Source organism: Rhinopithecus roxellana, chromosome 7 (genome assembly GCF_007565055.1).
Source record: "Rhinopithecus roxellana isolate Shanxi Qingling chromosome 7, ASM756505v1, whole genome shotgun sequence".
Taxonomy (NCBI): domain Eukaryota; kingdom Metazoa; phylum Chordata; class Mammalia; order Primates; family Cercopithecidae; genus Rhinopithecus; species Rhinopithecus roxellana.
Genome location: NC_044555.1, coordinates 20,940,421 through 20,968,414, shown reverse-complemented (window position 1 = coordinate 20,968,414; position 27,994 = coordinate 20,940,421). Strand labels below are relative to the sequence as shown.

At 49.3% G+C, this 27,994-nt stretch overlaps 2 protein-coding genes and 1 long non-coding RNA gene across 10 annotated transcripts; 1 reads left to right on the top strand and 2 right to left on the bottom strand.

Annotated features, from left to right (window-relative positions):
• Positions 1 to 5: 5 nt before the first annotated feature.
• Positions 6 to 8,013, bottom strand: EBP (EBP cholestenol delta-isomerase). Of its 2 annotated transcripts, XM_030934226.1 has the most exons (6): positions 7,902 to 8,010; positions 7,283 to 7,611; positions 5,718 to 6,097; positions 1,684 to 1,720; positions 1,429 to 1,559; positions 6 to 483 (listed from the first exon to the last, which is right to left on the bottom strand). In XM_030934226.1, exons 3-6 carry the CDS (start codon positions 6,016 to 6,018, stop codon positions 260 to 262), a joined length of 693 nt encoding a protein of 230 aa, XP_030790086.1. In that variant the 5' UTR covers positions 6,019 to 6,097; positions 7,283 to 7,611; positions 7,902 to 8,010; the 3' UTR covers positions 6 to 259. The 2 variants fall into 2 exon arrangements, with proteins under 2 accessions (XP_030790086.1, XP_010359404.2); XM_010361102.2 differs by lacking the exon at positions 7,283 to 7,611 and having other exon boundaries at positions 7,902 to 8,013.
• PORCN (porcupine O-acyltransferase) lies at positions 8 to 20,937 on the bottom strand. Of its 7 annotated transcripts, XM_030934220.1 has the most exons (21): positions 20,799 to 20,937; positions 20,237 to 20,478; positions 19,948 to 20,120; positions 18,425 to 18,617; positions 17,978 to 18,021; positions 17,400 to 17,581; positions 17,189 to 17,319; positions 17,056 to 17,073; positions 15,751 to 15,765; positions 15,527 to 15,652; positions 15,268 to 15,368; positions 14,099 to 14,175; positions 13,939 to 14,002; positions 13,747 to 13,832; positions 12,589 to 12,699; positions 8,125 to 9,435; positions 7,902 to 8,013; positions 5,718 to 5,867; positions 1,684 to 1,720; positions 1,429 to 1,559; positions 8 to 483 (listed from the first exon to the last, which is right to left on the bottom strand). In XM_030934220.1, the coding sequence occupies exons 2-16, from the start codon at positions 20,407 to 20,409 to the stop codon at positions 9,334 to 9,336; spliced, it is 1,596 nt and encodes a 531-aa protein (XP_030790080.1). In that variant the 5' UTR covers positions 20,410 to 20,478; positions 20,799 to 20,937; the 3' UTR covers positions 8 to 483; positions 1,429 to 1,559; positions 1,684 to 1,720; positions 5,718 to 5,867; positions 7,902 to 8,013; positions 8,125 to 9,333. The 7 variants fall into 7 exon arrangements, with proteins under 7 accessions (XP_030790080.1, XP_030790081.1, XP_010359407.1 ...); XM_030934221.1 differs by lacking the exon at positions 15,751 to 15,765; XM_010361105.2 differs by lacking the exon at positions 20,237 to 20,478 and having other exon boundaries at positions 20,799 to 20,934.
• Positions 20,938 to 21,041: 104 nt separating this feature from the next.
• On the top strand, positions 21,042 to 23,380 carry LOC115898700. The gene is made up of 2 exons (XR_004058386.1): positions 21,042 to 21,183; positions 22,851 to 23,380. It is a non-coding gene; the product is annotated as an uncharacterized LOC115898700 (long non-coding RNA).
• The last annotated feature ends 4,614 nt before the right edge of the window (positions 23,381 to 27,994 follow it).

The following is a 27,994-nucleotide window of genomic DNA, read 5'->3' as shown; positions in this document are numbered from 1 at the left end:
TGTTAAGAGTCAAGATCTTTTATTTCCTGATTTTAAAAATTGTCACCATCATAGACTTGGCTTCTCTTGTATCTGTGTCCTAATGGCTCCCAGCAGTGCCTTCAAACAGCCCCTTTATTCCCCTTCTTGTGCCCACCCATGAGCCTGAGTGTGAAAGATCAATTAACTTTGTCCCTCCAAACTGTGGGAGCAGGACTAGACTCTTCTGGCAGGCAGAGAGCTCCTCCTCGGCCAGTGTTCGAGCCCAGTCCACCACTCCTCAGTTCTTCTTGCTCTTGGCTTTTGTGGCCTTGGCATCCAGCATGCTCTGGGCATGAGTGAGGTGCCTCACAGCATCAAGCACAAGGACTCCAGGCAGCACCAGCCACAGGGCATTCATGAAGACAAAGTAAAACCAGAAGTAGAGAGGGTGGCCCAGCTCCCCGTGCTGGAATCCGTCACGGTGCTCCGTCAGGAAGTAGAGCACATCTCCATAGATCTGGCCTGTGGGCGGCAGGAGGGGAAAGAGAAGCTCCAGTGAGGAAGGGAACAGTTTCCCCAATTCTCTATTCCAAGGCACTTTCCAAGTCATCATTCAAGGTCTCAGAGCTAAGTATTCTGAAATCATAGAGCTGAAAATCCGAGATATCAGAAAAGTGAGATTCCAGACACCAGAGAGCTAAGAATTTCAGAACTCAGGAAAGCTCACACCTTCAGATTTAAGGAAGTTCAAAATCCTCGAATCCAAGACAGCTTAGGATTCTGGGACTAAAGATAACTCCTATCTCTAGAACTAAAGAAAGCTAACAATTTAATAACACAAGATGACTGAGGCTGGACACAGTGGCTCACGCCTGTAATCCCAGTACTTAGGGAGGCCAAGCCAGGAGGATTGCTTGAGCTCAGGAGCTTGAGACCAGCCTGGGCAACATGGCAAAACCCCATCTCTACTAAAAATACAAAAATTAGCCAGGCACGGTGGCACATGCCTGTAGTCCCAGCTACTCAGGAGACTGAGGCAGGAAGATCGCTTGAGCCTGGGAGGTGGAGGTTGCAGTGAGCCCAGATCACACCATAGCACTCTGGCCTGGGTGACAGAGCCAGACCCTATTTTAAAAAAAGATGACTGAATCTTACATGAAGGGATCTCAGCGTCCTGATCCTGGAGGTTCCAGGGGCTTCTTACCACCCTGGGCCACCTCATGTAACCTTCACAGGAGACTCTGTGATGGAGAAGGAGGAGGAGGAAGAAAAATGAACCCTCCCCACCTGAGAGTACAGGCTCAGAGAAGGGCATGGCTGTTCCAGAGCCTCAGGAGGTTTGTCATTCAGTCTGACTCACCCCTGGAAGGGCACCATTGAGATCCCACCCACAAGGATGCACCTGTGTCTGTGGATTCCCCATCAACCCCTCTAGTGCCCAGTGCCCCTCTAGTGCCCTCTCCTTACCCACAGAGACCACAAGCTGTAGAACGAAGCGGAGAGGATGCTGGCGGAGAAAGGCGATCACCACCCACAGGCTGAGTGGTCCCCACAAGCAAGCTGTGATGGTTTCCATGCACACTGTGAAGTTGTCACCCCTGCAGGAGAAAGCATGAGGGGACACTGGCATCGGTGTGCTCTTCCTACAGGTTACCTCATTAGGGTAACTTACCACCCCACCAAAACCAATGCCAGTCTCCATTGACAGAGGCAAACACTTACAGGATGTATCGGCTGTCTCCCTTGGCATACTCTTTCCCTGAAGAAAAGAAGAGAGAGACATGAAGAATAAAGGCAGGGAAAGGAACACACATTTGTGACAGCTGGGGGTCCCTGCAAGAAGACAGACTTCATAACCTTCCCATGCGTCTGCTTCCTCATCTGTGAAATGGTGTAAGTGTTTGGATTCTAGTGGTTTATTTATCTAAAACAAGGTAATGTGTGTAAAGCCTGACACAAAACAGTGTGGCTGTGATTGGTACTCAAGAAATGTGTGTGGCATAAAAGGAGGCAAGTGTAGATAATGGAGTGAGTGAAGTAGCCAATGAGAGAGAGAAAATGTAGGTGACCAGAGGAGTGAATAAAGGAGTGAGCAGAGAATCAGTAAGAAAAAGACTGCCGGGTGCGATGGCTCACGCCTGTAATCCCAACACTTTGGGAGGCTGAGGTGGGAAGATGGCTTGCATTAAGGAGTTCAAGACCAGTCTGAACAATATAGTGAGACCCCCATCTCTACAAAACATACAAAAATTAGCTGGACGTGGTGGCACGTGCCTACAGTCCCAGGTTGCAGTGGGAGGATGTCTTGAGCCCAGGAGGTTGAGGCTGCAGTGAGCTATGATAGCACCATGGTGCTCAGCCTGGACAATAGGGTGAGACCCTGTCTCAGAAAAAAGGAAAAAAAAAAAGAAAGAAAAAGACCATCCAATATAAAAATAGGCAGAAGACTTGAATAGGTTCTTCACAAGGAGAATTTCTAAATGGCCAGTAAGTATATGAAAGATGTTCAAACTTCCATTAGTCACTAAGGAAAAGCAAATTAAAACCATAATGAGATATCACTCACATCTACTGGAATGACTGAAATTTAAGAAACATCTGACCAGCAAGGCGCAGTGGCTCATGCCTGTAATCTTTTTTTTTTTTTTTTTTTTTTTTTTTTTTTTTTTGAGACGGAGTCTCACATGTCGCCCAGGCTGGAGTGCAGTGGCGCGATCTCAGCTCACCACAACCTCCACCTCCTGGGTCCAAGCAATTCTCCTGCCTCAGCATCCTGAGTAGCTGGGATTACAGGCACCTGCCACCATGCTGGGCTAATTTTTGGATTTTTAGTGGAGATGGGATTTCACTATGTTGGCCAGGCTGGTCTCAAACTCCTGACTTCAGGCGATCTGCCCGCCTTTGCCTCCCAAAGTGCTGGGATTACAGGCATGAGCCACTGCGCCCGGCCTTGTTTATAATGGCAGAAGACTGAGGGAAAATGCCCATCAATACCAGACAAGTCAAGTAACTGTATAATGTCCATGCTTCAAAAGCTCTTTTTTTTTTTTTTGAGACGGAGTCTCGCTCTGCCGCCCAGGCTGGAGCGCAGTGGCTGGATCTCAGCTCACTGCAAGCTCCGCCTCCCGGGTTCACGCCATTCTCCTGCCTCAGCCTCCGCAGTAGCTGGGACTACAGGCGCCGCCACCTCGCCCGGCTAGTTTTTTGTATTTTTTTAGTAGAGACGGGGTTTCACCGTGTTAGCCAGGATGGTCTCGATCTCCTGACCTCGTGATCCGCCCGTCTCGGCCTCCCAAAGTGCTGGGATTACAGGCTTGAGCCACCGCGCCCGGCCAAAAGCTCTTTATGAAATCATGAGGAGTGACCTCATTAAAAAAAGCAGCCGGGTGTGGTGGCTCACGCTTGTAATCCTAGCACTTTGGGAGGCTGAGGTGGGCAGATCACTTGAAGCCAGGAGTTGGAGAACAGCCTGGGCAACAAAGTGAGACCCCATCTCTTAAAAAAAAAAGTTGTTGCCGGGGGCAGTGGCTCAAGCCTGTAATCCCAGCACTTTGGGAGGCCGAGACGGGCGGATCACGAGGTCAGGAGATCGAGACCATCCTGGCTAACACGGTGAAACCCCGTCTCTACTAAAAAAATACAAAAAACTAGCCGGGCGAGGTGGCGGGCGCCTGTAGTCCCAGCTACTCGGGAGGCTGAGGCAGGAGAATGGCGTGAACCCGGGAGGCGGAGCTTGCAGTGAGCTGAGATCCGGCCACTGCACTCCAGCCTGGGCGACAGAGCGAGACTCCGTATCAAAAAAAAAAAAAAAAAAAAAAAAAAGTTGTTAAAAAAAAAATTTGGTGGGGTGGCACATACCTATAATCCCAGCTACTAGGGAGGCTGAGGCAGGAGCATTGCTTGACTGCCCAGGAGTTCAAGGCTGCAGTGAGCTATAATCATGCCACTGCACTCTAGCCTGGGTGACAGAACAAGACCCCGTCTCAAAAAAGAAAATGGCTTCTTTGGTTTTCTTGTAAGGAAAGAAAGAAAAAGAGAAAAGATTAGAAGTATATATAGCACATGGCTGGGCACAGTGGCTCATGCCTGTAATCCCAACACTTCGGGAGGCCGAGGCGGGCGGATCATGAGGTCAGGACGATGGAGACCACCCTGGCTAACGTGGTGAAACCCCGTCTCTACTAAAAATACAAAAAATTAGCTGGGCATGGTGGTGTGCGCCTGTAGTCCCAGCTACTTGGGAGGCTGAGGCAGGAGAATGGCATGAACCCAGGAGTCGGAGCTTGCAGTGAGCAGAGAGCGTGCCACTGCACTCTAGCCTGGGCGACAGAGCAAGACTCTGTTTCAAAAAAAAGACGTATATATAGCACGTTACCATTTGTGTAAAATGGGGAAAGTGCAAATAATGATAATAATAATAATAGTGAACAGTTACATGGCAACCACTGTTTGCCAAACACTGTTCTAAGTACCTTACATATAGTTGGTATTACTATTATCCCCCTTTTACAATTGAGCAAATTGAGACTTATGTGTGTAAATAAACTGAAAAGAAACATAAACAACTATCAACAGTGCCTAACAGCGTTTGGGGACACTTGGTGGATAGAAAGCAGATTTTCACTGCAAATCTCTTTAAATGTTTTTTTGACCCATGTGAATATACATGCAACAAAAAAGTTAAATAATGCTGGGCACAGTGGTGCGCACCTGTCATCCCAGAATTTTGGGAGGCTGAGGTGGAAGGATTGCTTGAGCCCAGGAGTTAAAGAACAGCCTGAGCAACATAACAAGATCCTGTCTCTACAAAAAAGTGAAAATATTAGCCAGGCATAGAGGTGTGCACTTATAGTATAGTCCCAGCTACTGTGGAGGCTGAGGCAAGACAATCGCTTGAGCCCAGGAGTTGGAGGCTGCAGTGAGCAATCATCATGCCACTGAACTCCAGCCTGGGCAACAGTGCAAGACCTTGTCTCAAAAATAAGTTATCTACCAGTTTTGGAGAAGGGCAAAAAAAAAATAAAAAGAAGAAGAAGAATACAAAAATACATAATAATTTTTTTTTTTCTGAGACGAAGTCTCACTCTGTTCCCCAGGCTGGAGTGCAATGGCATGGTCTTGGCTCACTGCAACCTCCGCCTCCCAGGTTCAAGCAATTCTCCTGACTCGGCCTCCCAAGTAGCTGGGACTACAGGTGTGTGCCACCACACCTGGCTAATTTTTGTATTTTTAGTAGAGATGGGGTTCACCATCTTGGCCTGGCTAGTCTTGAACTCCTGAACTCGTGATCTGCCTGCCTTGGCCTCCCAAAGTGTTGGGATTACAGGTGTGAGCCACTGTGCCTGGCTAATTTTTGTATTTTTAATAGAGATGGGGTTTTGCCATGTTGACCAGGCTGGTCTCAAATTCCTGACCTCAAGTGATCCGCCCACCTCAGCCTCCCAAAGTGCTGGGATTACAGGCATGAGCCACCATGCCTGGCTAATTTTTGTATTTTTAATAGAGATGGGGTTTTGCCATGTTGACCAGGCTGGTCTCAAATTCCTGACCTCAAGTGATCCGCCCGCCTCGGCCTCCCAAAGTGCTGGGATTATAAGCGTGAGCCACCGTGCCCGGCCTATAATAAATTGTTTAAAAGGTTAAATAAAAATTTAAAATAAATCAATGGAAGAAGAATAGGTGGATAAGTAAACATGCAAGCTAATTCCTGCCCAGCAAATCCCATCCCACAGCACATGAAAAAACTCAGGACTCACAGAGTTGAGATAAGAAGGCTTGGTCTCCAAGCAGGTCCTCGTAGTAGAGAATGAACCAGCCCTCGATCACCAGATGAATGAACCCACACACTACAAACCAGCACAGGGACAGTCGCCGCCAAGTCCCCAGTGGGACAACCGCAGCACGACCTGACAACAGCCATGTGGTCACGACTAAGACCCCTGTGACAGAGAAGAGGCCAGCCAGTATATGCCAGGTGGGGCGGTCATTAGGTACAAAGTTGTCCAGTCTTAGGTGCTGAGGCCAGTATGGGTGCAACGGGCCCGCATTGGTAGTCATGTCTTTGTGGGCTGATGGCTGCGTGTGGATAGGGAAGGAGTTTAAAAAAAAAAAAAAAAAAAAAAAGGAACAGAAACACCTGGACAAATAGAAAGCACAGAATGAGATAATAAAATCTAATTCAAATAGTTTACTATCATAAGAAATGTAAATGGACCGAATTTACCAGTTAACAGACAGGACTGTAACACTTCTAATTACATTCCGTTTTTTTTTTTTTTTTTTTTTTTTTTTTTTCAGACACAGTCTTGCTCTGTCTCCCAGGCTGGAGTGCAGTGGTACAACCTCGGCTCACTGCAACCTCTGCCTCCCGAGTTCAAACGATTTTCCTGCCTCAGCCTCCCGAGTAGCTGGGACTACAGGTGCCTGCCACCACACCTGGCTAATTTTTTTGTATTTTTAGTAGAGACGGGGTTTCACCGTGTTAGCCAGGATGGTCTCGATCTCTTGATCTCATGATCCACCCGCCTCGGCCTCCCAAAGTGCTGGGATTACAGGTGTGAGCCACTGCGCCCGGCCTACATTCTGTTTTAAGACCGTGACTAAAGGCCAGGCACTGTGGCTGGTAATTCCAGTGTTTTGGGAGGCTGATGCAGGAGCAGCACCTGAAGCCAGGAATTCAAGGCCAGCCTGGGCAACTTAGCGAAACTCTTCTCTCTAAAAAAATAAAATCAGTTGGGTGTGGTGACAAACGCCTGTAGTCCCAGCTAGTAGGTAGGCTGAGGCAGGAGGATCGCTTTGAGCCCAGGACTTCAAGGCTGGAGTGAGCAGTGACCACATCACTGCACTCCAGCCTGAGACTCTGCCTCTAAAAAAGAAGGCCTGGCGTGGTGGCTCACGCCTGTAATCACAACACTTTGGGAGGCCAAGACGAGTGGATCAATGGAGCTCAGGAGTTCAAGACCAGCCTGGCCAACATGGTGAAACCCCATCTCTACTAAAAATACAAAAATTAGCCGGGTGTGGTGGCGTGCGCCTGTAGTTACAGCTATTCAGGAGGCTGAGGCAGGAGAATCCCTTGAACCTGGGAGGCGGAGGTTGCAGTGAGCCGACATCAGGCCACTGCACTCCAGCCTGGGCGACAGAGCAAGACTCTGTAACAACATAAAAAAGAAAAGAAAAAGAACATAACTGAAATATAAGGCCACAGAAAGACCGAAAGCTTGTTCCAGCCCTCTAGGAGCCATATTATGATGTGGTAGAAATAGTCCCGGTCTCAGCCCTCAGGGGTCAAAGTCTGTTGGGAGGCACATGGGAACAATACCTGATCCCAGCTCTCCCTGGTCAGTCTGGCGAGGGATATACAGGACCAGGCCTGGTGTCTTCATTCAAGGTTCACAAACTGCTCACGACCACCAAACCCAGTCCTGTGCTCCGGGGTCACAGTTTGGTAAGAGACACAGGAACCAGGCGTGGTCCCGTTGCACAGGTCAGCGTCTTGCACCGTTCAACAAAAAGCTATTCCCTCCCCCACGTAGTTCTGAAAACTGCGGCTTGGGGGACAGAGGGAAGAAAGCAAATCAGAACTACAACCCTCGGTGCCAGCGTTTGGAAAGCCAGAGCGTCCCCGCGAGAGCATGCAACGCCGTCAACCTGCACGGAAGAGACAGATATTGAAAGGGCGGTGTCTGGCGTGCAGCGCTAGAACGGAACACAAAGCCCACCAATCCGAACCAGAACCCTCCAATCCCGCTGCCCAAAGAGAAGGCGGATTTTCTGTCGTCCGGACAACCGTGCGGTAGCTGAGGGTCTAGCGCAGGCGCCAGAGGGCGGTGGAGGGAGGGGGAGGGTGGCAAACGGTCTCGCGCTGGCACGCCAAGGGCTGGCCGCATAGCCGGGGAGAGCTACGGGAGGGAGCAGGGGGCCGGGTGGAGGGCACTCACCCAGCCGCGCGACGGCAGCGGCCTCCCACACGGGCTCCGGGGCCTTTCTAGGCTGGCTCTCGCGCTCTGTCACATCCCCAGTTCGGGCTCATCCCCTCTTGGGTTCTCTTGCCTGACGGAGCGGGCCAATAGTGAAGCGAAGAAGACGGCCTGTGCCGCTCCCAACCAATGGGCACTCTCTGTGTGCCGCTGGCCCCGCCCCCACGCGTGGCGCCATTTTCACCTGAGTCAGGTTTGGGGTGGAGACTGGGGCGGGCCAAGGTTAGTGGGCGTTTTGGATCCGTAGCCACTCTGCATGGAGTCCTGGCTTCAATTTCCTCATTCCCTTATCAGTCGATCAAAACAGGGACTCATTAAGGTGTGTATCCTCTTCTTCCGCTGGTGAAATTAGCGTTGTGTTGCATCCTTTCACCTCCGCCCTTTTCTTAGTGGAGTAACCCTCAGCATGATGCAAAGAAACTGTTACAGGCAGATCACATGCTATACACTGCAACCACCCCCTCCCCAGCTCTTCAGTGCTCAGAACTCCTCAGTCCTAATAGCAGCGGTCATTCTCTCTTCTCCTGACCTCAGGTCAGAAGAACGAATCAGAACCCAGGCCTCTCAGTCCTACTGACCAATTGGCATGAAGACCCTCAATGTCCGTGTGCCAGTTCTAAAAAGCCAATCAAACGCCTAACCACTAGTGGGCCCCCAGATGGAGCAATCAATCAGAATCCAGACCCATCCCAGACCTCCCATCCAATTAGAACCCACAACCCTCAGTCCTAAGGACAAATAGGCACCAACCCTTCATCTCTCTTGCTCTCCTCTGTGTCCCACTCAGAGCAACCAATCAGAATGGGGATCCTTCAGTTTTCCAGCCAATCAGGCCTCCCCCACATCCAACTATGCAATCTGTCCCTGCCGTAATCAAACCAAGCAGGACCAGGATCCTGCCATCTTCAGGCTCTTCATCTAATCAAACAATCATAAACTAACCATGAACCAATCACAGTCTGCTCTCTCTTCATGGTTTCCAGCTTCCAAACCTTTATCTATGCTGTGTCCCCTTCCTCACTCACTCCTATTCGCCTCTGAGCAGTGAAGAAGAAGCCTACTGTATATTTCCTACGTTTTATTTGACAGTAACAAATTGTATATAAAAAGGAAGAAGGAAGGTGAGGAGGCCCTGGATCTCCCCCTCTCTGTTTCCCCAAGCATCCCCCACCCCTAGGCCCCAACAGGGACCACCCACTTCCCGCCTTGTGGTGGGGTGGGGATTGACAGGCATGGAAATGGTGTGATTTGTGTGTGTGTGTGTGTGTGTGTTGAGGTGTTGGGGGTCAAGGATGGAGGGGGTCAGGGAGTAGAGAGAGGGCCTTCCCTCATCCTCCATCAGTGGCACCCTGAGAGGGGTCTTAAGAGGGTTATGAGGGTCCACAGATGTGCCTCAGCCTATGAGACGGTAGAAGATCCAGCATCCAAAAGTGACCCAGTGACTGGCCCAGCTGAGCTCTGACCACTTGTGGACAGTGTATGCCATGCCATAGCCCTGTGGGAGAGAAAGAGGTGATGGTCCCACTTAACAAGGACAAAGAAGTTCTCAGGAAAACCCATCCTTTGCCCAAGGACATTTCTGTGACTGTTCTAGGTGAGGCCCCACAGAAGGGCCTAGGTACATATGAAAGGTGACCAGATATAGTTTTTGTCTTCTTCTTTAAAAATCATTTTAAAAACAAAGTTATCCCATTCTCTGACCTGTTATCTCCCTAATATATAAAGAGCTCCTAAAAATCAATTTTTTGGAAAGAAAAATTGCCAGAGAAGGTGAAATAATAGGTCATTCCAGTAAAGGAAAAACAAATGGCTCTTAAACATATGAAAAGATGCTCAGCCTCATTCATAATCTTCCTCATTTTATTTAGTTTCTTTTTGAGACAGGGTCTCATTCTGTCACCCAGGCTGGAGTACAGTGGCATGATCTCAGCTCACTGCAACCTCTACCTCCTGGGTTGAAGCGATTCTCCTGCCTCAGCCTCCTGAGTAGCTGGGATTACAGATGCTGCACCACCATGCCCAGCTAATTTTTGTACTTTTAGTAGAGATAGGGTTTCACCATGTTGGTCAGGCTGGTCTCGAACTCCTGACCTCAAGTGATCTGCTCTCCTGGGCGTCCCAAAGTGCTGGGATTACAGGCATGAGCCACCCCACCCAGCCATCATCTTCTTTATTGAAGTGGCAAACATATCCAGGAAGCTTGAGAGGCACTCTGTACTGGTGGGGCAGGAGGCACGTTCAGACATTGCTGGTGGGAGAGCACAAAAGTACTACTCCATTGAGACTATCAGGAACAGATCCTACAGATCTGTCTGCACCTGTGTGGATCCACATGGGTGCAGAGTTCCTGCTGCAGCCTCACTTGCAATAGGAAAGGACTAGAAATCACCTGATGTTCACCAATAAGAGAAAAATTAAACTGTGTCACTTCCTCATAGTGGAAAAAATGAATGAGGACACTATATTCTGATGTGGAAGATTTTCAAAAATTGCAGAACAGTATCATTTGTGTGTTATCTTTAGGGTAAAAACTGGCGAGGGGGTAGAATTAAAATATATTTTTATATTTGATATGTTTAAATTTTGGAAAGATATTTTAATAAAAGGATAAAAGTGGGCTCGGTGTGGTGGCTCATGCCTGTAATCCCAGCACTTTGGGAGGTCAAGGCGGGTGGATTACCTGAGGTCAGGAGTTTGAGACCAGCCTGGCCAACATGGTGAAACCCCGTCTCACCATGTAACCTGTAAGAGGGTAGTGGGCAGAGGGTGGGAATAAGTCTTTTCCCTGAATATCTTGAATACTGTTTGGTTTTTGAACCATGTGATAGGCATTCACTATTTAAAAATATTTTAATGAAAACAAAACAAAAACTTTATTTAAAAAGAAGCAAAAAGCCAGGTGTGGTGTCATGCATCTCTAGTCCCAGCTACCTGGGAGGCTGAGATGGGTGGATTGCTCGAGCCTGGGAGTTTGAGGCTGCAGTGAGCTATGATTGTGCCACTGCACTTCAGCCTGGGTGCCTGGGTGACAGAGTGAGACCGTGTCTCAAAAAAAAAAAAAAAAAAAAAAAAGCAAATCCCAGATTTTGCACACTTAACCTGAATTAAAAACCTTTTCAATGTCAAAAAACATAAAGTTTTGTTTTCAACTGAAACCTAACTAAAAGAGAAGCAAAAACCTAGATTCTGCAAGAGCCATATGAATAAATGTTATTTTTAAATTGTTTTTAATTTAAAAAGGAGTAAAATCTGGAATTTGCATACTCAACATGAACAAAAATAGTGCATACATTTTAATGAAAAATTTTTAAAATGCAGAATCCAGGGTTTGTACACTCAACCTAAGTAAAATAAAATATATATTTTTTGGCCGGGCGTGGTGGCTCACGCCTGTAATCCCGGCACTTTGGGAGGCTGAGGCGGGCGGATCACCTGAGGCCAGGAGTTCAAGACCAGCCTGGCCAACATGACGAAATCCCGTCTCTATTAAAAGTACAAAAATTAGCCCAGCATTCTGGCACATGCCTGTAATCCCAGCTACTCAGGAGGCTGAGGCAGGAGAATTGCTTGAACCCAGGAGGTGGAGGTTGCAGTGAGCCGAGATCCCACCATTGCACTCCAGCCTGGGCAACAAGAGCAAGACTCCATCTAAAATAATAATAATAATAATAATAATAATAATAATAATAATAATAATAATATATATATTAATTAAATAAAACAGGGTGCTCATGCCTGTTATCCTAACACTTTGGGAGATTGAGGCAGGGGGATTGCTTGAGCCTAGGAGTTCAAGACCAGCCTGGGCAACATAGGGAGACACTGTCTCTACAAAAAAATTAAAAAAAATTAGCCGGGCTCAGTGTCATGCACCTTAGTCCCAACTACTCAGGAGGTTGAGGCAGAAGGATGGCTTGAGCCCAGGAATGTGAGGCTGCAGTGGGCTGTGATCACGCCACTGCACTTTAGCCTGGTGACAAACCTTGACTCAAAAATAAAAATAAATAAATAAATAAATAAATAAGAAGTCTTGCAAATTATACCTAAACGATAATGAAGTGAAATAATTAACACAAGTAAAACCTGGATTTTTCCACTCCATCTCTATGAAATGAATTTTTTTTTTTTGAGACAGAGTCTCGCTCTGTTGCCCAGGCTGGAGTGCAGTGGCATGGGCTCACTGCAACCTCCGCCTCCTGGGTTCAAGTGATTATCCTGCCTCAGCCTCCTGGGTAGCTGGAATTACAGGTGCGCACCATCATGCCTGGCTAATTTTTTACATTTTTGGTAGAGACAGGGTTTCAAAAGGTTGGCCAGGCTGATCTTGAACTCTTGACCTCAAGTAATCCGTCTGCCACGGCCTCCCAAAGTGCTGGGATTACAGGCATGAGCCACCATGCCCAGCCTAAAAGTAATTTTATAAGTAAAATAAATAAACATATTTTGCATACTTCATCCAAATAAAAGACCTAATAGTGTGACTCAAGCAGAGGGACTATGGTAAAGGACTGAGGAGCACTGGCTGCCCAGGCAAAGCAGCACAGTCTGAGGAACTCAGGCCTCAGCTTCCCAGCCTTTGTCCTCATGGTTTCCCCCTGCCAGGTAGCGCCACCCTTGGTTAACCACACAGCCCAGGGCCCCACCTCACCTGCTCCTCTGTGGTGTCGTCCACATCGACATCAAACAGGGAGCCCAGGTAGGCCAGGTGGAAGATGGCCAGGGCTCCAAAGAGCAAATTTAAGGCTCGCACCCCCAGGCCCTGTGGGGGACAGATGGATATACTTGGCAACTGCACCTACTTACTGTGTCCCACCTCCTCCTTCGTGGGGGAGCCCAGGGGACACACAGGGTACAGTGGGTTCCAGGATTGAGAATGCCCAGGGTACCCCCTGAGATAGGGAAGAGATGGTTTAGGGAGCCTCCTATGGGAGTACAGAGGCATCCAAGGATGAGGGTACTGTTCACAGTGAGGGCATCCTGGGTTGGGGGAGGTTCGAGTCTCCAGGCTGAGGAGGAAGAGTGGCAGGGCTTTGAGTCGGGGCTTTATAGTAATGAACGGGAGTCGGGTGGGAGACAAATATGAGGTTGTCTGTACTTCTTATTGCAAACAGAATGAAAAACACAAAACCAAACCAAACCAGATCCCCACCATGACCTAGCGGGCCCATGCCTCCCACCCATCTTCCCTCCCCACCTTACCTCTGCTCAAGCCACACTGGCTGCCTTGCTATTTCTCAAAGATTCCAGGCCCTCTCCTACCTCAGGGACTTTCCACTGGGTGTCCCTCTGCCTGGAACGTTTCCCCCTCTCACCTCCTTCGGTTAAAGGCCTCAAACGTCACCTCACCAGGGAGGCTTCTTTGACCTCCCTATTTCAAATGGAAATCACCCCCATAAAGGAATCACCTTTTCCCTACGCATTTTCTCCTTAGCACTATTTGCAATCTGACACACTATTATTAGACTTTACTGACTCATTTTATATCTACTGTCTGCCCAGTTAAAATGCTCGTCCCATAGTGCTGGGACTTCGGTCTGTTTCGTTCACCGTGTCTCCAGCACCTAGAGCACCAACAGGCACTCAACAGATGTTCATTGGGGGAAACAAATGCCAGGTGTGTATACAGCAGATGCTCAATAAATGCCTGTTAGGGAAACAGATGCTAGCGAATAGAGGAGAGGTTATGGGGATGGCTCAGGCACCAAAAGAAGAAGTTGGGCACCCTGAGACAGATACAAGGTAGAGACAGAAGGAACATTTTTGACGGGGAGTGTTGGGCACAAGGTTGCCCAGGCTGAACCCTCACCAAGCGATGCTGGTGTGAACAGTCTGGCGGGCACCGCTTTGACAAGACACAGGCACTGAGGATCCGAGCCAGGCGCTTCCGGAGGACTGGGGTGGTGGGGAGAGGTAAGGGGGTCAGGTTAGCCTCAGGGGAGGCTGGCTCCAGCCCCCGACCAACTTTCTATCCATCAGCTGGGCTGGGCCCTGCACTCACCATGCTCCACGTAAGTGATAAAAGCCAGGGATAGCAGGACTGCAGCCAGGTGGAAGCTGAAGCCCTGGGGGAGTGCAGGGGACAATGGAATGAGTGAGGAAGAGGCCCTGCCACCCGCCCCCACCCAGCTTCCACCCTGATCCTGCTCCACCCTGCTCACATGTAGGAGGGCGCTGGCTGCATAGGTGACCAGCACAGCTGAGAAGGTCCCCAGGCGGAGAGCATTCTTGAAAACATCTGGAGGGGAAGAGATGTGGGACAAAATTCTCCTGAGAGTCCCCCAGCCCCTCCTGGAAGGCCATCGGCAGGATGAGAATACCCACAACCTGTTGGAGCCCCCAGGATAAAGTCCTTGGATGGCCTCAAACTTCACATGCCCAAAGCCCAGCTCCTGATCTTCCCCCGAGACTGCTCCTCCCAGTCTCATCAAGTTCAGTCAATGTCAATTCCACCCTTCCAGTTCCTCAGGGCAAAAACCTGGGAATTACCCTTGATTTGCCCTCCCCAAACTCCCACATCCAAATTCAGCAAATCGTGTGAGTTCCACCTTCAGAATATGCCAGAATCTGAGCTCTCCTCTCCACATCTACTGCCGCCACCACCATCACTGGCCTGGTGATGGCAGTGGCCTCCTCACCGCTGCATCCTTGCCCCCTCCCCTCAGTCTGTCCTCACAGCAGCCAGAGGGATCCTGTTGCAACCTGAGTCAGCCCAGGGCCCTCCTCAGCTTGGAGCCCTGCCGTGGCGCTCATCTCTCTCAAAGAAAAAGCCAAAGTCCTCTCCGTGGCCCACGAGACCCTCCAGGCCCTCCCTGACCTCACTGCCTGCCACTGGCCCCTGGCTCACTCTGCTCCTGCCCCTGCTGGCTTTCTTGCTGTTCCCCATGCACCAAGCAAGTTCCCACCTCAGGACCTTTGCACCTGCTATTCCCGCATCTGCTACATTCCTCCCCCATGTATCTGCACTCCCTGCTCCCTCACCTGCCTTGCATCTTTGCTCCAATGTCACCTCCTCAGGAAGACTTGCCCTGGCTAATTTTTTACAATTGCAATACCCCACCCTCCCCACTCCTATCTCCTGCCAGCACTCCTGGATCACCTTTACCTGCTTTACCTTTTTTTTTTTTTTAAACCATAGCACTTATCAACACCTGAGCTATTATGTATTTTTTTTCCTCTTATTTATCATCTGCCCCCCAGGAGAACTGCAGCTCCACAAGGGTAGGGATTTTGGGTGCCTAGCACACGGAAGGTGCTCAGTAAATGTTGTATGAATGTATGAAAGGGCCTGGATTACCAACATAGCTGGAGTGGTGACTTGGTGACTCACAGTTATTCAGCCAATAAGACATAGGCAGGTTCCAGCTTGTGACAACTTCCACCATTGACCGAGGCAGCTCCACATTCAATGGCTTAGACACCGTCAGGTCCCTGTTGGCAGAAGAGATATGCACATCCATTTGGGATCTCAACTCATCTGACCACCACACTTCTGTCTTGGCTGTTCCCTCCCTGGGAGCACCCGCCCTCCTCCCTGCAGCTCCTCTAGGCAGCACCCTGTGGGAGAGGGGGTCCCCAAGCCCTCCCACCATTCCAGGTGATCCTTCTCCTCGGTAAAGCCAGCCCCCGCCAACGTGGCTGTGGCCTCGGACAGAAAGCCCACAAAATAGTTGCTGAAGTGGAAGGAGACAGCACTCTCGTAGGCTCGCAGCCACCTGGGGAGAAAGGGGCAGGGGTGAGAGGCATCACGTTCAGGTCCCAACATGATACCCCACCACATGTCAGCATCCTGGGCCCCGCTCTGTAGACTCACCTTACCATGGTGCCCCTAGGGCCCCCAGGGGTCAGGAAGGCAGCAGAGAAGAAAGAAAAGAGAGTCAGAGAGGCCCTGGAGGCTGGTCTGAATTGTTCAGACAAGACAGACGAAATGTAACCGCAAAAAAGGTGAACTATGATAGTCACACACAGACATCCATCCTCAGGCAGTTAGTCTTATGTGGCTCAAACGGATGCATGAGCAGTCCTATAATATGGCATGTCTTATAATATGTCCTATAATGTGGCAGGCTCACATGGCCAGATGGCCAAAGCCAGCCACCATCAGAGGCCCGACTTCACAGACCTGCACCCTCTAACAGCCAGACACAAATATCAGACTCCCAGCCTTGCAGTGCTCTAACCTGACTCAGTGACCATAGGACAGCCAAAAATCCCTGAGCTGGGCACAGAGAACATCAAACACCCTGCTATGCACACACACACCCCCTACTAGTTGCAATCAGACATGGTCAAAAACAGGCAGCATCTTGCGTTGGAAAAAGTATAGGTTCTGAAGTTAGGCCTGGGATTCATGCCTGGCTGCTTAGCTGGGTGACACTGGTCAAGTCACTTGACCTTTTGGAGACTCATTTGGCATTAGATCTAAACAGCAGTCAGGGAGTGGGGCAGGGGCCATACAACCAAAGAGCCTGATCAAACCCTATAGTCAAACCAGAGGCAGTCAGTCCTGCAGGCAGGCACAGACCAGAGTCGGGTACAACCCCTCAGCTAGACAACACCAAGCCATCAGGCAAGGCAGATACACAGGCAGAGGTAGCTCATGAACTCCACAGACAGGCATATGACAAGCCACAGTCAGACCCACTCCTGGCCAAAGCTACAAAAAATCAGAATCATCAACACAGATTTATCTTATCCAATGACAGCCACGCACCCTATTATTGACGATGGCACAGCCAGACAGCCATTCACAGGCTTACATTCCGGGGGTCAGTGGCCAATAGACAAACAACCCATACATATCCCTAGCCAGAGTCACTGACAGTTTAAAGTCACCCAACGAACACACACTTGTCACCCTCCATGACGGTTATGTGACTCGCTTCTAACAGTGAGACAGCTAAACAGATGGACAGCCAGACACATAGTATGTGTTAGAGTGTCAGTCATACAGAGTCACAGAGCCAAGCTTGGTCAGCCAGCCAGCCAGCCACAGTCTCTGTCTAGTCATGGAGTTGACGGTCAGACACACTTGGACACACAGAACCCATTGGTCATGGGCTCTGCCCCCACTCACGTCAGCCCCACTCCACGCGCCCTCACACCTGCCCTCATTTACCTGGCCTTGCGTTTCTTGCTGTAGTAACAGAAGACAGAAAGAAGCATTAAGAGACAGGCTCAGAACTGGGGAAACCGTGGGTCCCTACCCAACCCCCTCATTGCTGGGCAGGGGCCTCGAAGGCTGTGCTCACTTGCGAAGGAGGCGGTCACCATCGAGGGGGATGAAGTATGGGAAGAGGTAGGGGCCCACGCAAGTGGACAGCACAAGGCACAGCAGGGCCAGTGCCAGGCTCCGGGCCACCTTCTGCAGCCATCGGCGGCTCTGTAGGGATCAAGGCTCCATGAGTGCTGCCCCAGGGTGGCTCCCACAGTCCCTGCCCACCCATCCACTCAGGACCTCACCAGTGGGTGGCCTTGGACAGCTTGTAGGTAGCTGTGGAAGGATATCCAGGGCCCGAACACGATGGTGCCCACGAAGTAGAGGTAGCCCATGAACTCCACCGGTGAGGGCACCGCACCCACCTCGCCCCGGTCCAGGTCAAAGCCCAGAGACACTGCTTTCATGGCCACAATCATCTGGGCCCCTATGTGTGGTGCCCATGGTCAAGTGGATGGGCAGAGAGCAGATCAGCATGGCAGGGAGCAGGTGCATCAGGTGAGATGTGGTAGGAAAAGGGGGCACAAGGATGGATGGGTGGGCATGGGACAGATAGGCAGGTGGGCAAGGAAGCCCAGGACAGATAGATGCCCTTACTCTAGAGAGTCAGGCACGTACATGACACGAGACAGACAGACTTCGGGAAAATGCACAGTGGAAAGAGACACGGACCCGAGGGTAATGTGAGGTCTGTATGTCCAGTGGGGTGGGCAGGTGAGGGAGAAAAGCAGGGGAGGAAAGGCGCAGGGTGGGGGCAGTTAGGAGACACGGAGTGGGGCAGGGGGGTTGGGCAGGTGAGAGGGGCAGGGGCAGGGCTACCTACCTCGCATCTTGTGCCATGTCACGGTGTCTACCATGTGCATCTCACTGAGGAAAAAGGTGCTGGTCTTGGTCCCATGACACTCATGGCCTCTGAGACCACAGGGGACAGGGGAAGAGGGGACCAAGGTGCCCAGAGGGTTCTGCCTCCTCCTATCCCACAACAGTCTCACGGCAGAAAAATTCTCCCAGGCTTCCTCCTCCAGGGGGAGCCCATGCCCAACCTGTCCCTTACAGTCCTGTGAAAGGACAAATCTCCCAGATTCCCTTCTCCAGGGACACTCCACACCCTCCCTGTTCTGTTTCTCCTCATAGGCAAATGATTCTCCCAGACTCCCTTGTTTCTCCGGGGAATCTCACCACCCTCCCTGTCTTGGACAACTTCATCAGGGGCCTGGGGACCCACCCACGCACTTCAGCCAACAGTGTGGATAAGGATACACACTCATACCCCATGAGTAGGTAGATGAGGATGGTGACAGAGAGGAAGACGCCTCGATGGGAGGAATGTCGGCAGAGGAACAGCACGAGGTAGCACAGGAGGCTGAGCAGCACGACCCAAACCATGTGCAGCTGGAAGAAGTGGTAGAGGCTGAAGAACCCGCCTGCCACGGTGCTTGCATGCTTCAGGTAGGATGGCAACCCTTTGGGTGAAAGGGAGAAAGAAAGGGAGAGAAAGAACGAGAAAGAGAGAGAGAGGGGGAGTGGGAGGAAGGGAGGAAGGGAGGAAAGGAGGAAGGGAGGGAGGGAGGGAGGGAGAGAGGGAGAACAAGAAAGAGAAGGTTGGTGGGCTGATAGGAAGGGGAGGATGACCTGGGCAGAGGGCATAGCCAGGGCAAAGGCCTTCAGGCTGGAATGTAGTGGGATTGGAGGGGCCAAAGCAGGTGTTGGGGAGCTGGAGAGGGTGGCAGGGCCTGGGTTTAAAGAAAAGAAACATCTGTAAAGGGCATTTGGGGGACCCTGGAAGAAATTCAGATATCAATTTACATAGGATAACATTATTGTATCCAGATTCAATGTCTTGGGGGTGATGGTAGAGGATGTGTTTGTGGGGGATGATGTCCTTGTTCTCAGGGGCCACACACTGAAGGATGTGAGGTACAGTGTCATGATGTCAGCAGGATATTCAAGGAATTCAGGAAGATGATAGATAGATAGATGGATGGATAGATAGATAGATAGATAGATAGATAGAGCCAGCTAATGTGGCAAGATGTATACAGAGAATCTGGTGATGCATACGTGGGTGCTCATTGTACTATTTTTTCAACATTTCAGTAGCTTTGAAATATTTCAAAATAATAAACCTGGGAAAAAATAGAACATCCATTAAAAAAAAAAAAAAAGAAAAGAAAAAAGAAAGTGTAGAACCTTCGGATCTCAGATTTCCAGAAATCTCTGCCTCCTATAGGAATCTTGGGGACTTGGAATCTTTCATTAAGATACAGGCCTGCTATGACTGTGGAAACATTTCAGAATCCTAGAATCCAGAAAATGCATCATGCCCTGATTATAGAAATCCACAAACGCCAACATTTCAGAAGTCTAGAATGTGAGAATTTCAAATTGTCAGAATCTCCAAACCCTGTAATCACAGTACTTTGGGATTCCATAACCCTGTGACATCAGCATGGCAATGTCTTATAACCTTGGGATATAGACATTTCAGAATCCCAAGATCCAAGAATCTCAGCTTTCCGGAATCCCAGAACCCAGGAATACTGAAGGGCATGGCTTGGCATGGCAGGATGTGGCTCGGTGTGGCGTGGCATGGGGTGGCTGGCATAGTAGGATGCAGTATGGTGGAATGGGGTTTGGCCTGGTGGGATGTGGTGGGGCTGAACATGTTGGGGCCCAGCTTGGACATGCTGGGGCCTGGCAGGATGTGGCAGGGTAAGGTGTGGCTCGATATGGATGAATGTGGGAGGTCTGATATGGCCTGGCATGGTGGCGCACCGTACGGCAGGCACTTACCGAGCCTCCAGAGGAGGCGGCAGGCGAGGCAGATGGCAAGGAGCAGCCAGATCTGGTCAAGGCCCTGCTGGGCAGTAGGCAGGAGACAGCCTTGCAGTAGCTGCTGAAAAAATTCCTGGCGGCTGAAGGTGGCCATTGCGGACCCCCACGGATGGATGGCCAGACGGATAGATCTGTCAAAGCAGGGACACAGAGGGTGCGGGTGTCCGTGGGGCAGACCTCGTTAAGGGATGGACTCCGACACTCACATTTCAGTTTGGGGCTGCCCAACCCATGTAGAGGCACGTACTGGAGGACTGGGGGAGGGTGTGAGAAGTCAGGTACATCAGACTGAGCCACCAGCTGTGTGCATGTGAGTGTTCGGCATGCACACGCACAGCCTGTGACCTGGAGTGAATGAAGGACCTCTGTCTCTCCAATGCTGTGAACAGTCCAGTCCGATGGTGATGGGATGGCATACATTTCAGGCCCATATATCAAATGGGGCGGGCGACGGGAAGGGGAATCCCTGGTTTCCAAGGTAGAGTCGCTCTGAGTGGAGGGCAGAGAGGGGGATTCTGTGACACTTGGGGGCCGTGTGCATCTCTCCTTGTATGGATGCGGCGGCGCGGGGCGGGGGTTTGTCCTGTATCCTCCGCGCGCCTCATCTCATCCTCACCCGGCGAGAGGCCGCTAACAAAGTCCTGCCCAGGTCCGGGGGCTGCAAGGAGGTGGTGGCAGGGGACATAGCCGGAGGGAGAGTCGGAAAGGTGATGGGGAGGGGGTCCTAGCACTCGCGCTACAGATCCACCCGGGGAGGCCGGCTCAGGGATGGGAGCTGGGGAGCCGCGTGCTCACTACTGGCGACCTACCTGGCAGGAAAGAAGCCGTGGTCCTGGGGACCGAGGACGCGCTGCCGCCGCCGCTGCCTCCTCCGGGCAGCCTCCCCCGCAGGCCGCAAGGCCGGGACCAGCAGCGGCTCCCAGGGCGGCGCGGCGAGCGGGCCCTTTAAATCCCGGGGCGGCCCGGCCGCCGGCTCGGCCAATGGGAGAGCGGGAGGGGGGCGGGGACGGGGACGCGGAGGAGGGGAGCAGGAGGATTGAGGGGAGCCGGGCGCGGGGGGACGTCGGCGCGCAGGACGTTCACGCCCGCACCTTTCCGGCCTGTGGCGGTTCCAGCCCCAGACCGTTTGCATCTGGAGGATTTCTGGCCATCCAAGAACAAACTTCCGAATCTCCAAATTTCCAAGCCTTGGAAGTGAGAAGGGAAGGATGGGGGTGGGAGGAGGGAAGCCGTTGCACCCCGAAATAGTCACCCGCGCAAGTCCTCTAAATACCGTGGTGTCCCCGTTTCACAGATGGGAAAACAAACCGAGATCTCTCCTTCCCCATCCTTTGAAAGAACCGAAGTAACTCCCAACCGTCCCCACCTCCTGGGACCGGCCAGGAACATTTATAAGTAATGACTGTGTCACCTAGGAACACAAATTAGGCTCCTGTGCTTCCCCTGGGGACGAGTTGTGAACACTTGGCCTGTCGTCGTTGAGAAGTGATTTGCATGCTTAATTCCCCAGCAGACTCTTTGCTTCGAAGGTGACCCCAGCGACTAGTAAATGTTCTCTGTGAACTAGAGGGAGGCTAGTATGGAGCACTTAAAAGGGGGGGCATTTATAAAGCTCTTAAGGGCCAGGCTTGGTGGCTCACTCCTATAATCCCAGCACTTTCGGAGGCCAAGGGTAGGAGGATTGCTTGAGGTCAGGAGTTCGAGACCAGCCTGGCCAACATGGTGAAACCCCGTCGCTACTAAAAATACAAAAATTAGCCTGGCGTGGTGGCACACGCTTGTAATCCCAGCTACTCGGGAGGCTAAGGCAGGAGAATCGGGAGGCGGAGGTTGCAGTGAGCCGAGATCGCGCCATTGTGGGCTACAAGAGCGAAACTCCGTCTCAAAATAAATAAATAAATAAAGACTGGGCGTGGTGGCTCACGCTTGTAACCCAGCACTTTGGGAGGCCGAGGTGGATGGATCACCTGAGGTCATGAGTTCGAGACCAGGCTGGCCAATATGGCGAGACCCTGTCTCTACTAAAAATACAAAAAAATTAGCTGGGCGTCGTGGCAGGCACCTGTAATCCCAGCTACTCTGGAGGCTGAGGCAGAAGAACCGCTTGAACCCAGGAGGTGGAGGTTGCAGTGAGCCGAGATCACGCCATTGCACTCCAGCCTGGGCGACAAGAGCAAAACTCCTTCTCCAAAATAAACAAACAAACAAAAGCAAAATTCCTTCTCTAAATAAACAAATAAAGAAGAAAGCACTTACACTGGCCCCATCTGCAACTCTATCTGCACCAACACTAAAGAGTTATGTAGCACCCACCTTCTACCTACCCTACTGCTGCAGTTTCTAGGCATTCCACTTTGTACCTAGGCTGTTGAAGGGCCTATTTTTCCAAAAGAGCACTTACTGGGCACTTACTGCACTGCATGCTTAGCTGTGACATGGAAGGGAGAAGGAAGCCCAGGTCAAGCTGGACTCCACCCTGACTTGGGCAGCCAACTGAAACAGAATTTAATCAGATTAACAATGGCCTGTATGGAGCTGGGCAAGTCATGTTCACTCACCCGTCTCCAGTGTCCTTTTCTGTTAAACAAAAGAGTGGGGTTTGCAGTTTTTTGCTGGGAAACACCAATGGTAATTGAAGAGAAATGTATGTTTTCTCTCTATTCAACATGAAGTTAAGTGGAGTTCTAGCTCATAAATTAGTATTCATGTATTACAAACAAAAAATATTTAATACGGTAGGAATATGTATATATGAGGAATAATAGCTTAGACCAGATGCACAAATATCAATTCTTTTCCTTAACAGCAGAATACAGGATGTACATTTTATGAATTAAATTTCATTTTAATTTTTTTCTCAGTTGTCAAACCCACTCAAGTTGAGTCAACAATGACCCACAGCACCTACCAGAAATACTTCCCTCAAATGCAAGATCTGGCATTTAAAACTGGAAGATTCTTACCACATGTGCTCCTGGGCTTCGCGGACTTGATTGTTTCCATCTAGGCTTTTGACCTGTGTCACAAAGAAGTAGGATCTAGATTTTAGGATATATAATGAACATCTACAAATCAATCAGAAGAGGACAAACAATACACTTGGCAATAGACATTGGGTACAAATAGGTAATTCACAGCAGAAGAAACTTGAGAGATGGTCAATATGTATAATATATGAAAAGATAACCCAATCTCTTCTCAGGGAAATGTAAAATTAAAACAACAGTGAGACATAATACCATTTTACATCTACCAGATGTTGTGCTTCATATTTTTATCACTGGAGCTTAGTAGAGGGTGGACACTCAACAGATGTCTGTGGTCATTCTGGGTTGTGGTTTCTGGGGTGTTTTAAATGAGCTCTCCATAATTAAAGAGATGCAAATTAAAAACAATGATATACTATTTTTCACTTATGGGACTGACAAGAATGCCAAGCCTTATAATGATAACATATTTACTCTCTCTCTGTCTCTGTCCTTCTGGTTTTTTTCTCTCCATATATGTACAGATGTAATATATATGTGTGTATATATATATATATATAAAATTTTTCTGAATGATACACAGTGATTTTTCTGAATTATTTGTTAGTGGTTGCAGATATGACACCCTTTTAACTAAATACTTCAGTATGAATTTCCTAAGAGCAAGGACTTTTTTTTTTTTTTTTTTTTTTTTTTTTTTTTTTTTTTAGCATTGCTACCAGCATAGTATGAGGTTTCCATCGCTCCACATCCTCACAAATACTTATTATCTGACTTTTTGGTTCTAGCCACCCTGGTGGGCATGTCAATAGTGTCCTTGTATAAGAAAAGGGAATCATAGGGTCACGAGATACATTCTGTTATCAGGTTTTTTTAGTCTCCTCCAATGTGGAACAATGTCTCCATCTTCACTTAACTTTCATGATCTTGATGTTTTGGGAGAGCACAGACCAGTTCTTTGGAAGAATGTCCTTCAATTTGGTTTTATCTGATGTCTCCTCATGATTAGATTTGAATTCTGCATTTTTGGCAGGAATTCCACAGAAGTGACGCTGTGTTCTCAGCGTCATCAGGAGGCAGGAGGGTTCAGTTAGTCTCGAAATTGTTAGCATTGATCTTTTGGTTAAAGTGGTCTTCCAGTTTTCACCAGTATAAATTTACTATTTTTCCCTTTGTAATTCTTTTTTTTTTTTGAGACAGGGTCTTGCCCTATCACCCAAGCTTGAGGGCATTGATACAATCATAGCTCACTGCATCTTCGAACTCCTGGGCTCATGTAATCTTCAAGGACTACAGGTGTGAGTCACCATGTCCGGCTAATTTTTAAATTTTTTGTGGAAACAGTCTCGCTATGTTGGCCAGGCTGGTCTTGGATTCCTGGACTTAAGCAATCCTCCTGCATTGGCCTCCCAAAGTGCTGGGATTACAGGCATGATCCCATTCTGTAATTAATAAGTAGCTTGTCGGGAGATACTTTGAGACTGTAACTCTGCAATTTGTTTTAAATCAAACTTTTACTCACTAGATTGATTGTTAGGGTCACACTAGATCTCAAAGAAAAATTATGAGAGCTCAAGGTCAAGAAAGGAAGCGGGGGGGTTCCAGGTTGTTCGCCCGACCTGGGCAAATCCATTGGTGGTTCTTGCCTGAAGCAGTAACTACTCTGATAGTGGCCAAATAATGATTTTTCTTTTACACATATATCTGGGATTTTACTGTGAGGAAAAGCTTTATCTCTCTCTCTCTCTCTCTCTGGGACTCATAAGATTCTGATTTTATTTTATTGATTGATTGATTGATTGATTGATTGAAACGGAGTCTCATTCTGTCACCTAGGCTGGAGCACAGTGGTGCAATCTCTGCTCACTGCAACCTCCCCCTCCTGGGTTCAATGGATTCTCCTGCCTGAGCCTCCCGAGTAGCTGGGATTATAGACACCCACCATCACACCTGGCTAATTTTTGTATTTTTAGTAGAGATGAGTTTCACCATGTTGGCCAGGCTGGTCTTGAACTCCTGACCTGAGGTGATCTGCCCGCCTCAGCCTCCCAAAGTGCTGGGATTACAGGCATGAGCCACTGTGCCCGGCCAGATTCTTATTTTGTTGATTGACTGATTGATTGTTAGGGTCTCACTGTGTTGCCCAGGCTGGAGGGCAGTGGCTCAATCATAACTCACTGCAGCCTACAACTCCTGGGCTCAAGTGATCCTCCTTCCTCAGCTTCCTGAGTAGCTGGGACTTTTAAAAATTCTTTTCTGGCCGGGCGCGGTGGCTCATGCCTGTAATCCCAGCACTTTGGGAGGCTGAGGAGGGTGGACCACCTGAGGTCAGGAGTTTGAGACTAGCCTGGCCAACATGGTGAAACCCCATCTCTACTAAAAATACAAAAAAATTAGCCAAGTGTGGTGGTGGGTGCCTTGTAATCCCAGCTACTCAGGAGGCTGAGGTAAAAGAATTGCTTGAATCCAGGAGGCAAGATTGCAGTGAGCTGAGATCACCACTGCATTCCAGCCTGGGCGACAGAGCAAGACTCAATCTCAAAAAAAAAAAAATTCTTTTCTAGAGATGGGGTCTTGCTATGTTGCCCAGCCTGTTCCTGAACTCCTGGCCTCAAGCCATCCTGCCATATCACAAAGTGCTGGGATTACAAGTGTGAACCACCATGCCTGGCCCCACACTAGATCTCGAAGAAAAATTATGAGAGCTCAAGGTCAAGAAAGGAAGGGAGGGGGGTTCCAGGTCACTCACCTGACCTGGGCAAATGCAGAGGGAAATTGAGAGATGGGAATGAGGTGCTCCTGGTGACAGGGTCTGTAAGGGTGCACACTCCGGGACACAGCAGCTGGACAGGGAAGATGAGGCTCCTTTAAGCTGAGACCTCAGTGCATGAGCCTCCTTGATGGTAGCCCCGGTGTGGGGGTTCCTTTATCCCTCACCTCAGCCTGGGATCTCACTGCCCCATTCTACAGAGAGAATGGCAGGGCAGGGAGAGAATGAGGCCATCCTTCAGAGATGAGCATGTGCGTATCTTGCCAGGTAGTTCTGTGGCCTGTGCAGGGAGAACACTGTTGTAGCCGAGGTGAGCTTGGGGACAGGTTCTATGTCTGCTGGACATACCTCACCTTGGGACCAGCAGCCACAGTTTCCAGTTCCTATCCAGCTGCTAGCTTATGATGGGACTTTGAAGAAGTCAATCTGTCTAGACTTCGGTTTCTCCATCTGTTTAATAGTATTACTGATGCTCTAGACTCAAGGCCACTTAATTAGGAGTCTGTGGACTAGGGGCATGCAGAGATGGAGTTCCAAAGAGTCCTTGAGCTTGCAGTCAACTCTAGGTGCTGTCAAAATCCTCCAGCCAAAACCCCCCAGGAACACATGGGTGGTTGAACAAGTTGGGTTTATTGTCCATTGCAACAAGGAAGGGTGTACACTGTGGGGAACCATGGGGCGTCTCAGTAAAAGGGAGTTAGAACTTATTATAGGATTGGGGCTTGTGTTCAGTGATTTGGGGGGTGGTTTAAGGAAGCAGGGCTTTGCTCTGGATAGGAAGTGGGGCTAATTCTATGACTGGATATCACACTAAATTTTATCTAGAAGGAGGACAGACTAAAGTGGAGGCTAAAGTTGTTATTGGCCAAAAAAAAAAAAAAAAAAAAAAAAAAAAGTGCATTATATAGCCAAGTCAGGGGATATTTAGTCATTTCTGTGGTGACATACTGATGACATACTGATCTTGTTTTTGTCTCGATCCATCACAATCAGAGTGGCCTTGTCTGATACTGATGTTTTGTGAAATTGTCCATATTCAACAGGAGGGCACTAAGGCCTAGCCGTGGGTAGCAAGCCAGCTCTGGGATGTCAGGGACTGCTTGTCTTTCTCAGCATGTTCCTAGGGAGCGGGCTGTCAGCTTTCATCAGATTTTCTGGGAAATCTGGAATCTCACAGAGAATCAAATGTTTAGTCTCTAAAACCACTTGTAGCCAGACAGGTGCCGCCCATTTTACAGAGACTTCAACTGAGGCTCAGCTGGGATAAGCAGCTCCTATGGCAATGTGAGGTCGTGTGTGTGTGTGTGTGTGTGTCGTAGACAGCAGAGCCTGTGACAATGGTGAAATTAAATCACTCTGTAAAAAACAGTGTTTGTGAAATTAAATCCCTCAGTCTTAAAACCAACACAGACTTAGATGTCAGCAAGAAAGACTGGTTTCTTTTGCAAAGATCAGCTTTTCTTTTCTTTTCTTTCTTTTTTTTTGAGAAGGAGTCTCGCTCTGTCGCCCAGGCTGGAGTGCAGTGGCCGGATCTCAGCTCACTGCAAGCTCCGCCTCCCGGGTTTACGCCATTCTCCTGCCTCAGCCTCCCGAGTAGCTGGGACTACAGGCGCCCGCCACCTCGCCTGGCTAGTTTTTTGTATTTTTTAATAGAGACGGGGGTTTCACCGTGTTAGCCAGGATGGTCTCGATCTCCTGACCTCGTGATCCAACCGTCTCGGCCTCCCAAGATCAGCTTTTCTTATTTGTGCTTTTTAAAAAGTCGTTTTTACAACCCCGATGAAGGGGAATTTGACATCTAACAAAAATGCATGTTTTTCTTCTGCACCAGCACTCCCACTTCCAGCAATTTACCCTGAAGATACTCCCCCAAACAGTGAAAATACAAATGCACAAGATTATTTATTGTGGCATGGTTTATAATTGCAAAATATTGAAAACAATATCACTTCCTATACATAGGCAGTGGCTGAATAAACTGTGGTGCAGTCACACAATGGAGTCCTAAGCAACTGTAAAATGATTGAGGAAGACATCTATGAACTGAGGAGGAATGATTTCCAGGACATACAGTTTTTTGTTTGTTTGATTTTTGAAACAGAGTCTTGCTCTGTTGCCTAGGCTGGGTGCACTGGCATGATCTCAGCTCACTGCAACCTCCACTGCCCGGGTTCAAGTGATTTTCCTGGCTCAGCCTCCCAAGTAGCTGGGACTACAGGTGCACACCACCACGTTGGGCTAATTTTTG